The following is a 14,340-nucleotide window of genomic DNA, read 5'->3' as shown; positions in this document are numbered from 1 at the left end:
TAATTTTTCTAAAGGTTACTTGTAAAATTCTAGTTATTACAATAATAAAATAAATTGATATCAATAAATGTGTACCGTTTTAGACGTTTAAATATTTGTTATTGTTATACTTTTTTAAAGGATAATAAAAAACATTACTTTGTATTTTGTCATTTTCTGTCTTAGCTTGTGCTTAGCTTAATCTTACCGTTAAAATACCAAATCATAGTTTATGCTAAGTGTACACTAAGCAAAGTTTTTCGTAAGTAAACTTTGAGCTAGTCTTTAAGTAGTTAAAGGCTTATTACACCACGCGATATTCAGACAGTCTTATTAAGATTCAGCCTAGTGTAATAAGAGTTAGCCAGTTAGCCTGTCTAATTAGACCGACCGAATGGGTTCGGCGGTGCTTACTGGCTTACTTGCTGAATATCGTGTAGTGTAATAAGACTTAGCACGCTAAATCATTCAGTCAGCGCGCGGCAGTCGCAGAGCAAAGACGTTTGTACATTTTTTTTTCTGTGGCCGCGTGCACCATGGCGTGTTCGCAAGAAAAAAAAGTACTTTGGAATGTTTTTTATTTTTTATAGATAAAGTTAGCCAACGCTCGACACACTGATACATTGGTAAAAACAAACATGAATCTTAAATTTAGAAAGAAGGTTCGGACAATCAATCTTATTATAGCATATCTTAGCTGCAAACGATGTGTCAATAAATTTAATTAATTTTCTGCGATTCTCTAATGACAACATACTAAAGTGTGCCAGCCTGGTTCTGTTCTTGATTTGTACCGAGACATGCCATTTTTATTGCCATATTGAATGTATGGAGTATCTATTAAATTACATATAATAATATAAATTACTAATATAACATTTTAATAGTCATTCAAACTCGGCAGCTCCTACTCTAAGGTAGTTTCTTAAGTCACATGGCGACATCCGTCACCGACTACGTACGCTTTGCAAATGAGTAAAAATGAGTTAGCATGCGGTATTCAGTCTAGTGTAATAGCGAGCTTGCTAATTAGATTTTAAGACAGTCTTACTAAGTCAGTCTGAATATCGCATAGTGTAATAAGCCTCTTAGGTAGTAACCCAATGTTGCCATCTTATAAAACTGGCGATTTTGCTTAAATTTCTTTATATAAATATAATATTATATAATTGGATAATTCTGACATTTTACATTTGAAAGTATTTTCATAATACAAAATAAAATTAATTAATGAGAATTTATATTTAATCCTAAATAAAATGCCATAGTAATTGGTAGAAATTTTTTACCAATTAGCATCCGTAACCTAACATAAATATTATTTTCTTAAGCAGGGAGTTTGTTATTATGGCATAAATCTTTCTTCTTACACTGTTACATACGATGGCTAGATTCATAGCTGCCTATATCAATGGCAATAGCCTATGGGCTATTGCCGTTGATATAGGCAGCTATGTTCCCTCTGTATCCAATTATTGTTATTGTTATGACAATGATTAGGTTTATATAAACATATTCTCATTCAATACTTGTTTTCCAATGTTTCTAAACTCATATAAATATTTCATTTCAAAATGACGGTAAAGTTTTTAGGGAAAAAATTATCTAATTTGTGTGAACACAAACATGAAACTCGATTTCCTCCAAAGTAAAATAATCTTTTAATTATAATTATAGTCATTAACACGAGCGTTTATAACTTTTTAGTAACTAACTTTATTCCATATGAAAAATTATTTTTAAACAAACAAACAAATTTCTAAAAATATTTAATTAACGTAATCGTTGAGGCAGTAAAGTCCTATATTTCCTAAATTATACCCATGATATGCCTTGTAGATATGTGTTTCAATTCTATTCCGTAAACCGGTTAAATATAAAATAATTATCAACAATACTTATATATAATTGAAAATCGACATGAAAATTATCCTGTTTATATATATTAAGTATATAATTGATTTCGTAATAATTGCAGGCAGCATTGTGTATACAGATACAAAAAAATAACGGTTTTTCAAACTTATTTCCGACTAAAGCCGATTTATAGACAACACTACTTTTGACCGTTGGACGTTGATTCAGTTTGAAAATTGGGGGGCCCTGTTTCGGTTACAAAATGCGGGAAATTAAATAAAAAGGTACAAATTATATAATAATGGCCGATAAGCTTAGAGATTATCAAGTTCTTGACGTGTTTTGCGGTGGTACGTTCTACAAAGTGAAGCACAAGGTCACTAACAACATATTTGCTTGGAAGGCGTACAATTGCTCTGCATATTCCAGTGAACAAATTCAAAATGTAGTTGGTGAAGTGAAATCCATAGGTAAATTGTTATCAGGCAGCTTGCTACGTTACTACGACACAATTCTCCACGGCCCAACAAAGACATTGTACTTTGTTCTCGAATACAACCCTTGGCAAACGTTACAAGAATTAATCGATGTCTCAAGGGAGGATGGAAAATATTTTTCAGAAGATTTTATATGGTATACGCTATTGGAAGTGGTAAGGGCTTGCAGAGAACTGAAAAATTTAGAATTTGTGACGTTACAAAAATGCATTACGCCAGCATCGATTTTCGTGAGCCCTAACTGCGAACTGCGTATTAATAGCTTTGATTTAGATCCACCAAAATTCATCCCTCAAGATGTTATGCAGCAAGTTGGGTATTTAATCAAGTCTCTGTGTTGTGGATCCGAAAAAATACCACACGAACAAGAGTTCATGGTACAATACAGTGACGACCTCAAGGATGTCATTAACTTCATAATCGAGGACAGAAATACTACATTACGTCCAGATGTAGTCCTGTATCACCCTACAGTCTTAACAAACACAGATACTTTAAAAATTCCAAAACATATATCTGAGATTCTTTTAAAGTTCAACTACACAAGTTCTGGAGTCAATAAATGTGATTCAGAGAAAGTTGTGGATATGTGTAAGAAAATCAAACCTCTCCCAAGAACTCATCTTTTAGATGACAGCCCCATTTACTGCAACATAGTGTCTCGGAGACAGAAGCAAAATAATACACCACACACCAACTTGAATACTGAATGTCTATCTCCAACAGTAGCTGCATTAGCATTAGAGCTGCCTGGTTATGTTCCTAGAAGCAGAAAACCTTACAGTGAACCTGTTACCTTTATTGATGATGCCCAAAAAGTATCTCAAGAAACTCTTAGCCATCAGTGGATGTCTCGCTTAGTAGCATTGAGGCAGAGGGAAGAATCATTAAATCTAAGGGAGAGAGACCTACTAGCTAAAGAAATCAAGAACAGCCCCAGTACTAAACTAGTTTGTATTAGTAAGACCCCTGTCAAAGACAGTAATGGCATTACTTTGCCCCCTGAAATCAATCACATTGATGAGAAAAAACAGTGGATGTCACGACGTCCCCGCCGGCGTAGTGGCTCTGTACGTTCTCGTGGACGCAGGAAAAGTTATGCCTATGAAGACCTAGACAGCTCACTATCAGCAGACAATGGAGACAGCAGCATGATTATCACAGCAGCCAAGATAACTAAAGAAAACATGCCTCGAAACCTATTCCCTGATTTATCTACAAAGAAAGTTCACTTCACTCCAAACAATCCCTTTGTTGACAGTGATGAGAGTGTTACATTAACTTTTTATGAACTAGATAATATAGATAAGGAAGGATATCAAGTACCAAGACAGGACATCAATAAGTTTAAGTATCTAAATGTAGATAAATCTGAGAAAAGAGGTAGTGATTGGTGTCACTCGTCTCCCAATAAACAAGCAAGAATAAGTGATATTTTCTCTGATGTAACAAATAAGAGTAATCTAAGGAAGACTCCATCTAAAACTAGTATAACATCTAAGTCTTCAAACATATCAAGATGCTCAATCATATCAAGCAAAAGCCAATGGAGTACAGAGGTTGGAGAAAGCACTTTTGAAAGAACAAGGTCTATTCGTCAGCCAGAATCCCTTCCAACCCCAGCAGTTAAAAAAACTAAACGTAAGTCTCTTCTACCATTTAAGACTCCATTTAAATTTATGTCTTCATCAACGAAAATTTAGATCTCCAAAATCAATATTAATTAAGAAATTATTAATTTTAATGGTTGTGGTATAAAGCAGCTTAATGCTTCCTTAGTTTTTAATTTTGTCTTATTGTAAATTCGATAACGGACATAACCCACCTTAATTAGTTAAGAAATTTAATCAAAATTATATTATGTGTATTTGACTTATAAAATGTATTAGAATTAGTTTGAATAAAATGTATTTTCTTATAAAATTATAGATATAATTTCTATGTGCTATGTAAATGAGATTATTATGAATAACATTATTTTAATTTTGTCTTCCATAGAATAGTTTTATTAAATAATTTGGGCTTTACAAAAATTGCCATAATAGGTTAAGAAAATTGTAGTATTTTGGAAATAAATAAATTTTATGTAAATCAACATTTTATTTTTGTCTTAAACAATTATTTCTTCTTATTAAGAGCTTTGTCTGCACCATCTAGATATTTCTTGGGAAGACCATATTTTTCAATAAGAAGCTTTGCCATGAAGTGTGTCTGAAAGAAACAAACTCATTAATTCTTACATAATAAATGAAATATATAATAATTTTTTTTTACTTAAACAAATAAATTCTTACAAAGGACTTCTGTTTTATTAATTTAGTTATCAATTACTCCCAAAAGTAAATAAAAAGCATAATATTACTAATAAATAAGTTTCACCATTTTATAGTCACTAAATTATACTATTTCAAATGAAATCCTAGAGATCAGAAATGTAATAAAATACATTTTAAAGTTCTTGTACATATTACATAGAAAATAAAAAAAAACAGGTTAACTACGAATTTCATGTAAAAAAACTCTAGATAAAAAGTTTTTTTCAATAAATTAAAGTATAAAATATCTTGAAAATTAATTTAATTTATAATAGTTTGACTATTATGCATATAGTAAAAAATCCTTTTCATTTAAAATTGAAAAAATACTAAACTGTAGTTTATTTAATTTCAGTTTTCTGTTTTGTATATTGTCTTTTATAATATGTATATGTAAAGTTATTGATTCTGTCTGTGACGCTGCTCTTGTTTAAAGTGACCTAAATGTTAAAAAAGAATTGGTGCTTATAAAATGGTATAAACAAGTCCAATTTAAATAGAAAGAAAAAGAAAAAACCACTTGTTCCTGTGTTCCCTGATGGTGCATGAAGGAGGTTTAAGATATTCGAGGCTTGGGTGTTATTATTGACATAAAATTAACGATTACATTTCAAGTTAGTAAAGTACGAATGGTCGGATTTCTTAAACTTATTAACCCTGAACTATAGTTACAATAGCTAACTTCAGGGTGTCGGTTTTTCGTGACGGCGCATAGTAAATATTTACTCTAATAATTTTTCCCTTAAACACCAAAACAATTATAATTTCTGTACATAATAGATTAAAGTATACAATAACTAAATTCCAATCTCACCTGATCTCCCTGCAACATTAGCTGATCATGGCTGGCTCCAGAAGACCGAGTGACTCCGCAAGAGGCCGCCACTGCGCGTTGGCACTCTTGGGCAAGGGTCGGTAAAACGAATCCGAACGCTTCTAGATTCGAAACTAGTGTCACCTGGTGGATGAAAATTGCGATAAATATATTTTGATATTATTTGTATTTTTTAACGACTTTAAAAAAAGGTTATCATTTTCACCTAATAAAATAGAATATTTATTTTATAGAATAGGCAAACATCCTACGGGAAGGGATATGTCGCAGTAAAGTAGTTAAATCAGAGAGTTAATTGAATCTCTAGACAGTTAATTAAAGATCGATATCCAATCAAGTCGCTAAAGTTTCGTCAGACAAGTGACTGAACGAGACGTTTAACGAGTTCCCTAGGCAACAAGCCTAGCCTTATTTACAATAAAACAAAACACGGAATTAACAATAAAATCTTAAGATAGGATATTGGCACGGTTGAACTATCATTTTCATACAAAGGTCTATCCACATACAGCGATCCGACCTACCATGGATAGCTTGTATCGACAGATGGCTATTACAATCCGTCGATTGGTTATTGGCACACTTTCATCAATTTGGATTAAGATCAAAATCAATTAAGGTCAAAAATGGATTGAGATAGGTTATTGGGTTTGGGCGTTAAGCACCTAGTATGACATGTGTGTTTCAACACAGACATTACCTTTTTATTCCCACTCCTGGTGAAAACCTGCATCTGTATTGGATCAATCCTCGTCTTAATAAGTCTTGATGTACCGTCAGCAAAAACTAGTTCTGTGCTCGCTGTCATATGAGACAGAAGACCAATCATGAGCTCATCCCATTTTGTAAGAGCCTGTCGAAGAATATACAAAAATAAAAATATCTTTATTCATATAGGTATACACTTATGAACGTCAAAAAAAACAAATTAATTGTGAATTTACAGCCAGTTCTCAAATCAGCGGTGTAGAACGGAAGAGAAGAACTGGCAATAAACTCTCCGCTACTCTTTTTTTTATATTTATATATGATTTGTAAGCATTCAGTAAATTTCTGTAAAAAAGGAGTTAACGTGATAATGGCAGATTTATTTGTTTACTTACAGCCAAAATCAGAATAAAAACTTACCGAAATATGTAAATATAAATTAATTAATTATAAAATAACATAAATAATACAATAAAGTTATTAACGAAATTGGCTTTGGAAACCTCTTATCCCCTTCAAGTATACCCTCAAATCAGAGTATACTAGCCTCCCCCCATACGCTATAGGCATATAGGTCGGTCTCCCAGAGAAACCCATTTTTTTTTTTAAATTTTCACAGGAAAAACAGGAACTTTAAAATTAAATTAAAATTAAATACCTATTTAAAGTAAAATGAACTGTCAAAAATCAGTTAGTCAAAATAAGATGTCAAAGTGGCATACCTGTTCCTTAATCCCGGTAGCTCTAGCGAGAGTCGCATCAATTTTGACAGAGCCGCGACCTGCGTCCAGCTGTTTGCTTTTCACGTAATCGCGTACAGTTTTACGCACTTCATTCGCCGGTAGGGGTGTGCCCTTTCTAAAAATATGTATAAAATCTTTAATATTTTTATCAATTTTTAATTAGAATACGAAAAAAAACAAACAATTTCTAAAGATTTTTCAAGATATTAAAAAAAAAATTTTTTATTCATATAATTAGTGATATTATTAAAATAAATGTACTTATTACAACAATTAATATTAATAAATATTTAATTTTTTATATTATTTGAGTAAATAATATAAAAAATATAACTAATTAGTAATAAAAATACTTGATTCAAAGTATTTATTAAATAAATACTTCAGCTAAAAATACTTGGTTCAATTTTTTTTTAAATTAAATTACTTTAGCTTAAAAATACTTGGTCCAATTTTTTTAAATTAAATTACTTTAGATTATTTTTAAATAAATTACTTTAGCCTAAAAATGAGGGTATTTCTTGAATTAATACTGTATCGTATATTTTAATACTTACTTGAGTGGCAAAAACAGTTCCAATACATGTGCCGTAATACAATACAATTCACGCACTACCGGTGGTTGATACTCGAGTACGGGCGCAGACACCGTTGGCTTCACAGCGGTGTGTGAACGCACTGCCGGGTGCGACAATTGCACCGACACCAGTGCGTCAACACCTTTTTCTATCTCCTTCACTTCTACTAGACCTTCCTGCAGATATTTTTTAAGTTATACTTCTTTTGGCGCGATGGAGAAAAATGATGAGAGTGAATTTTTACGATGCACGCACACCGACACCTCAATTCGACATCGTAAAGTTAGGTCTAGGTGGCATGGACATCGATAACTATGTTCAAGTTGTATATTCTAGTATCTTTATATTTAGAACACGTGTTTCGTAACAGTTCAATTAAACAGTGTGAATAAATAAATATTATTTTGGTGTTTTTAAATCAATTTCATATACGACGGTGATAGTATTTACTTATAATTTATTTATTTAAATAAAATCTTTTTGATTAATTTTAATATTTATCGTTAATCACTTTGTAGTTATTTTTTTCCATACGCCAAAGAAGTAAAACATACACTTTTTTTTTACTATTAACTTATTAAGATATAGTATAAGTATTGGCTTAGAATATAACGTGCGAGTCTCACTATGGGTCGTGGGTTCGTTCCCCGTGCACCAATAGCCTGTATATATGGTATGATGATGATGATGTATGATAATCTTTAACCATTAGATAAAAGAAATGATCACGCCTAGGCCTAGACCTAAAAAGCGTTACTGGTGTCCTTTCGAAAAATATAGTATCTTTTTATGTTACTTTATCGTATAGGACGTAGAAGTAACAACCATTTGAAAATTGTATATAAACTGTTTAAATCTTATATACTTTATATATACCACTATGTGGAACCAGCTGCCCACTGAAGTATTTTTGAACCAATTCGACTTAAGAAGAAAGCGTTAGCTTAAAAGTGTTTTGAGTGCCCATGGGCGTCGGTATCACTTAACATCAGATGAGCATTCAGTAGTAGTATAATATAAATATATTTATTTATTTATTCCACTACATTATTCTACCTTAGCAGTTACTATTAATTCGATAGAACACATATATTCTTACCCTTTGCATTGCCTCCAGGAACTTGCCCATTTTCTTAAAAGAGGATTTCTTCACATCTATGGTACGGTCTGGAGGGCATAGTGGCATCAGATAATTCCTGAAATTTGACAATAATAATGAATAATATATTACTAACAAAACACAGAAACACAGAAATGATGAAAAATTTGTATATGCGTCTGAACCGCAAACTAGCTGATGTGGTCTCTGGCAGAATGACCAGCGCTGTGGAACTCTCTGCTCCTCAGCATAATGCTGAGTCAGGGTCAGTTACAACACCAACACACACGCTTAAAACATAACTTGTTTTTTTTTTTTTAAGAATTTTTTTTGTGTGTCTGTGTGTGTTTTGTAAGTAATAAATGTTATTTACAGTCAAAACCGTTTTCGACGACATCGTTTAGAACAACATACCGGTTATATTGACCAACATCAATGGTCCCGGCTGAATTCTTCTGTATTAGGTTCTTAATAAATATGTTATCGGCTATTACGACTATCGGTTATAACGACTAAATATGAGTAGTCCCTTCAATGTCGTTATAACAGATTTTGACTGTATATATCTGTTTAATTTGAAATTAAATACTTAAAAAAATTGTAAACAGCTATCAAGAAAAATAATTACAAAAAATAAATGTTATTATTTTTTTCCATTAAAAAGTTTACATGCACCGTAAACCAAAGAAAAAAAAAATTACATTAAAAAATATGCATCTATGCAATAAGTATACATACATACATTTATATTTGAATACAACTTACTTATATAAAAGGTTGGTTTTGAGAGGTAATTCAACATCTTTTCCGTGTATTTTGAGAAATGAGAGAAGACACCATCTCAATAAGCCATCCATGTCACTCGGTATACTCTCTTCTGTATCAGAACATTCTGAAAGACACTTAAGTTAAAAAAAAGTAATTTGTGTAAAGTTTTACTATATATTTTTTACTAAAAATAAATTAAATAAAAAAAAGGCCTTTATTCGAGACTATAACTACAGTAAGTCCATGTCTTTTAAGTTTTAGACAAGTATTTGTTACAATAATATTCTGTTATTGTGTTCAAAATATCTATTTTCTCCGTCTCTTAGTAAAATTTATTAAGGCATTTATGAAAGTGATTCCGATGATAGTTAATAATCGAATAGGCAAGTAGGTGACCATGTGCTTGACACTCACCATCGACTTTTGGGTTAAGTCAAGTTTCTTAATATGTATCACTGTTCGAGCGAATGATAAGAAAGTCCATCGGTGCAGACCCGGCGATCGAACCTACGACCTCTGGGATGAAATTAGCACGCTGAAGTCACTAGGCCAACACTGCTCAAGCAAGTTTAATAAATATTAGTCTTACCAGTTGCAATTGTGTCTTCTACAATTTGTGTTTCTTCTATTATTTTATTATCCGTTACACTATCTGGGATTAATCTAGGTTCATTCGCAACCGGAGCTTCAGGTACCAAGCTGGGCCACTCCTCTTTCACTTGTAGGTTAAGCTGTAATAAATTATTTCATTTAAATCATAATTAAACATGAGAATTGGGGAGCTGAGTTTAATTAGTTTTAAAATGAAATTTATCTTAAACATATAGATGAAACCACAAGGTTATAATTATATAACATACTCATACAAATATACTCACAAAAATTTTGTGTGTATCTTCAATAACAATTTTATCAAACGTAATGCAGCTAAGTATTATATATATTCATACATATTCATTAAGCCCAAATTAATAACATTAATTACTGTCAGAGAACCATTGTTGAAAATCTTTCAAATTAAAATTCATCAAATTATGTAAAATCAAACTCACATAAAAAAAATAATTTAGTATTTTAAAAGATAATACCTGACCCATATCTTGTATAACGGAGTTTACATTTAATCCATGCTGTAGTTTTGGCCGTTCTATCTTGTTAAACTTAAGTTCCTTACATAAATTGTCGCCTATTACATGTAAAACTTCTAAACATGTTCCCCTGAAATTTAAAAAATACATAGATTTTAGCTATTCATCATCTGAAAGTACTGTGTTCAATGGGTGAGTGGCAATTTATTTGTCAACACAATATTCACTTATAAGGTAAAGGAAAATTACTCAAGGCATGTCTAAGACCATGTAATGTCAGGCGCACAAGTCACCAATCAAAATCAGACCAATAACTCTAGATCAACTGGTATTCGGAATATATTAATTAAATATCACATATTAAACAAAACAAAATGTAAACTGAAATAGGAGAACAACTCCAAACCAATTCAACTGAGGTGCTTCAAGAGTGTACCATTTCTTAAAAGGTAGCACGCAACGGGCAACACACTCGCAAGCCCTCGGGTATTGAGAGTGTCCATGGGTGGTGGTATCACTTAACATCAAGTGAGCCTCCTGCCCGTTTGCGCCCGGTTTGAAAAAAAATAACAAAAACTAAATATAAACATCAAGTGCAAAAATTGGTACTAGGTAAACAATTTTAAATAATATATAGTGAGAATGAGTAGAAGGATCATATTCAATGATTAACATATTATGTTATTAGCTTACATAAAATTGGATAAACTTACATATAACTTGAACCCCATTTTATTTCAAAGATATTAACATTGATCTGTCAAAATTTCAATAAGATTTGGCTAAAAAACAAGGAACATACAATATTTGTGTTGTTTAAATTAAAACTCTAAAACTGTTTTGTATTATAAAAGTGTAAGTAAATTACCAACATAGATGCTATTAGAAGGTTTCCTGAAGACATTGTGGCCCGCCCAACAATAGCTGCTGCTGCATTACTGTCTGTACATACTGCAAGTAATGATCCTTTATTGAATCTTGGAAAGTTTGTAGGGTCTGTGACAACTCCAGGGGCATAAAGTGGTACTCCACCTTGGACCTGTAATATTGAGCACATCTATTATTCTTAATATAGTCTGATTTTTATATTTTCTTTCATTCTAGATGTGTCTGGCAGTACAATATTTGTTTCTAGTTTGTTTTATAGAAGACACAGATACAGACATAATATACTAATCATAATTTATAAAGAAAATTCTATCTTTACATATTATATATTTTTGTATAAATAAAAAATCCTGCAGCCATTTGTGTATATGTCTATTAAAAGATATTCATTAAGAAGTCCTAAAAATGCTAAGTGTCAGTATTGTTTCTTTACATCACCCTTACGAAAATTCCAGCTTAATGGCCTGTATAAAAAAATATTAAAAATATTAATAATTTATACAACAATTTGCTTATTTTTTAATTAAAATTATATCAATATAGAGACAATATATTATAGAATAGTCAAATTATACCTTGCTTAGAACAGGAGAGTGTATTACTATTGTTGGTATTAAATCAGGGACTTTCCAAAGTGCGCAAACAGTAGGAACTAATGCCTCTCCAGTATCAATGATCATTGGCACACCATCCACAGCATAAACACCGGCCGTTTCTCCGGAATGTAATACTAACTTCATGAAATTACATGTCGACTTGTTTGGCACAATTTCTTTAAATTTTTCCTCGTTGACTGACGGAAATCCTTTTTCAAGCCTCTGTATCAAGTGTTTTCTGTAAAAAAGATATATATATAAGGCTATTTAGCTATAATTTTTCTAGTAATTGAACAAAAAAGTAAAAATAAGCAATCTAACCGCACTTACTTCTCTGAATTTTTGAGAGTATTTGTGGATTTCAATTTGTACGGTTTAGCAAACATATTGATAAATACTACAACACGGTTTTGAAAAGGTTCAATTCAACAAAATTTATTTATGTAATTTTCAATAAAAATCCTGTAAAATTTGGCAAATTTAAAAATTCAAAATACAGCTGACAACTGAGAATGACAATTAGCCAACGATTAGGACAATTTACATCTTCCCTACAGACTATAGTGTGCTCTAGAATCTAGATCATTGTAATATTGACGATGCTCTAGGTCTAGGCGTATAGTGTCAACTTCAAACATCAAAACTCAGCGTTGGGTCTTTTATAATATTCTTATATTGGAGACGCACTTCATTCTATTAATATCACAACTCTCACTCCTCGATGGGACAGATATATCCAGTTCCAGCAAAGGGTTGCGAAAACTTCAGACCTTTTACTTATAGTACCATGAGTCTACCATATCCTTATGAACATTGGTGATAATCATGGCTGATTGATGACTTAGTCATTTAACCAAACCATTCCTCAATTCAAAGACTAAGAGTAATTCATTGGTTCATCAATATTCTTTTTTTTATAAGCCCCCTACTTGTGTCTCATATGATACAATCTCGAACAGACTAGAATAACGCAGATTTCCTGGTACAATGGTGTTAATTACAGCGGGGGTGGTGTAGGTTTATGTTTACTTAACGATTAAACTAATATGCCATAAATATGCAACTGCGCATTGCACATACAATTAAATTGTATTACGGTATCCCGGAACTTTATCAATGTTAAACATGATTCTAAATGTAGTTGGTTATTTAAATTATATTGTTAAAATATATATTATATACAAAGAAAGCTGTACCTACTTAAAATGAATAAATACTTTTTTTATTTAATTTATTTATATTATAGAATTAGTCTCTAGTTTATATCTATAGTCATATCTTTTTATTTATTAATTATCTCATAATTATCACGGATTTTTTTTTCTGTCAAATTGGTGTTCAACGTTACGTTCTGTGAAATAAAGTTATCACGCCCACATATTTTTATTTATTTTATTTCATTATAAACATATAAAAATATTTTTTATATTAATACCGAAAGTATTAGTTTAGTTTTATCGTTTTAATATATTTAAGTACACATTTTTTTAATTTACGCGCAATAATCTCAATTTTACTTAAGTATTGACCGTCATCAACATGTTTTAACTGTTTGGAGCTCGTCATATTAATAAAGGGAAGAAACTAAAACAACTGGGCCGATATTAAAAATTCTCTCACCGATATAAATTTAAAAAATTATATACAAATAATAAGGCCGGTACAGGTCGCTTGTCTCATTAGTTTTTGAAGTTAAACTTCTTTGATAAAAATAGTTTATTCTACAAACATAGAATGGCTTAAGATAATGTTTGAAAAGATTTCTATCTTATTACGCGCTCTATGCCCTTGATTTGCGAAGTGGTAGTAAATGTAAATTTACAATTAATTTAAGGTTCATAAGTGTACTTGTTTACTTATACGAATAAAATTATTTTGAGTTCACGATAAAGAAGTGTAATTTTTAAGGCGTGTACATAAGTGCACACATGTTTTTTACTATTTTTTGCAGGACCATATATAATAATAATATAGCCTTTTATTCAGATCAACTGTTTAGGTACACATATAAACATAGATTACATTAAACTAAGTATTAGAAGGTTAAGAAAAAAACTATTCTAATATTTGTATCTTGCTGTTTTTTTGCAGATCTGTTTGCCAGTTGGCAAAGACCTCCTCCAACCTTTTCCATTCATACCTTTCTTGGGCCACTCTGTTCCACATCACTCCTGCCACTCCTCTCCTCTACTCCTTTTGCCTTATCTCCATATCCATCCATATATATCTTATCTCCATATTATAACCATATAGTATACCTAAATTATATTATTATTATTTAAATTATAAGTTACAATGTATCTATTCTAAAATATATGACAAATAGGGTGACAATAAAATTTTCAAAAATATGTCTAAATATTATTTTGAGTTATTCATATGTAGCTAA

General features: G+C 31.2%; 2 protein-coding genes across 2 annotated transcripts; one reads left to right on the top strand and one right to left on the bottom strand.

Moving 5' to 3' along the window:
- The first annotated feature begins 2,050 nt into the window (after window positions 1-2,050).
- Window positions 2,051-4,451, top strand: LOC110998254. The gene has a single exon (XM_022266805.2). It carries the CDS (start codon window positions 2,138-2,140, stop codon window positions 4,034-4,036), a length of 1,899 nt encoding a protein of 632 aa, XP_022122497.2. The 5' UTR covers window positions 2,051-2,137; the 3' UTR covers window positions 4,037-4,451.
- Window positions 4,329-12,443, bottom strand: LOC110998255 (eukaryotic translation initiation factor 2D). The gene is made up of 12 exons (XM_022266806.2): window positions 12,282-12,443; window positions 11,931-12,189; window positions 11,340-11,506; window positions 10,468-10,597; window positions 9,969-10,110; window positions 9,377-9,503; window positions 8,612-8,708; window positions 7,492-7,688; window positions 6,914-7,049; window positions 6,184-6,336; window positions 5,463-5,606; window positions 4,329-4,544 (listed from the first exon to the last, which is right to left on the bottom strand). The coding sequence occupies exons 1-12, from the start codon at window positions 12,335-12,337 to the stop codon at window positions 4,452-4,454; spliced, it is 1,701 nt and encodes a 566-aa protein (XP_022122498.2). The 5' UTR covers window positions 12,338-12,443; the 3' UTR covers window positions 4,329-4,451.
- Window positions 12,444-14,340: the final 1,897 nt, after the last annotated feature.

The sequence above is a fragment of the Pieris rapae genome, chromosome 23 (assembly GCF_905147795.1).
Source record: "Pieris rapae chromosome 23, ilPieRapa1.1, whole genome shotgun sequence".
In the NCBI taxonomy this organism is placed as follows: Eukaryota; Metazoa; Arthropoda; class Insecta; order Lepidoptera; family Pieridae; genus Pieris; species Pieris rapae.
This window is presented reverse-complemented; position numbering and strand designations above follow the sequence as displayed.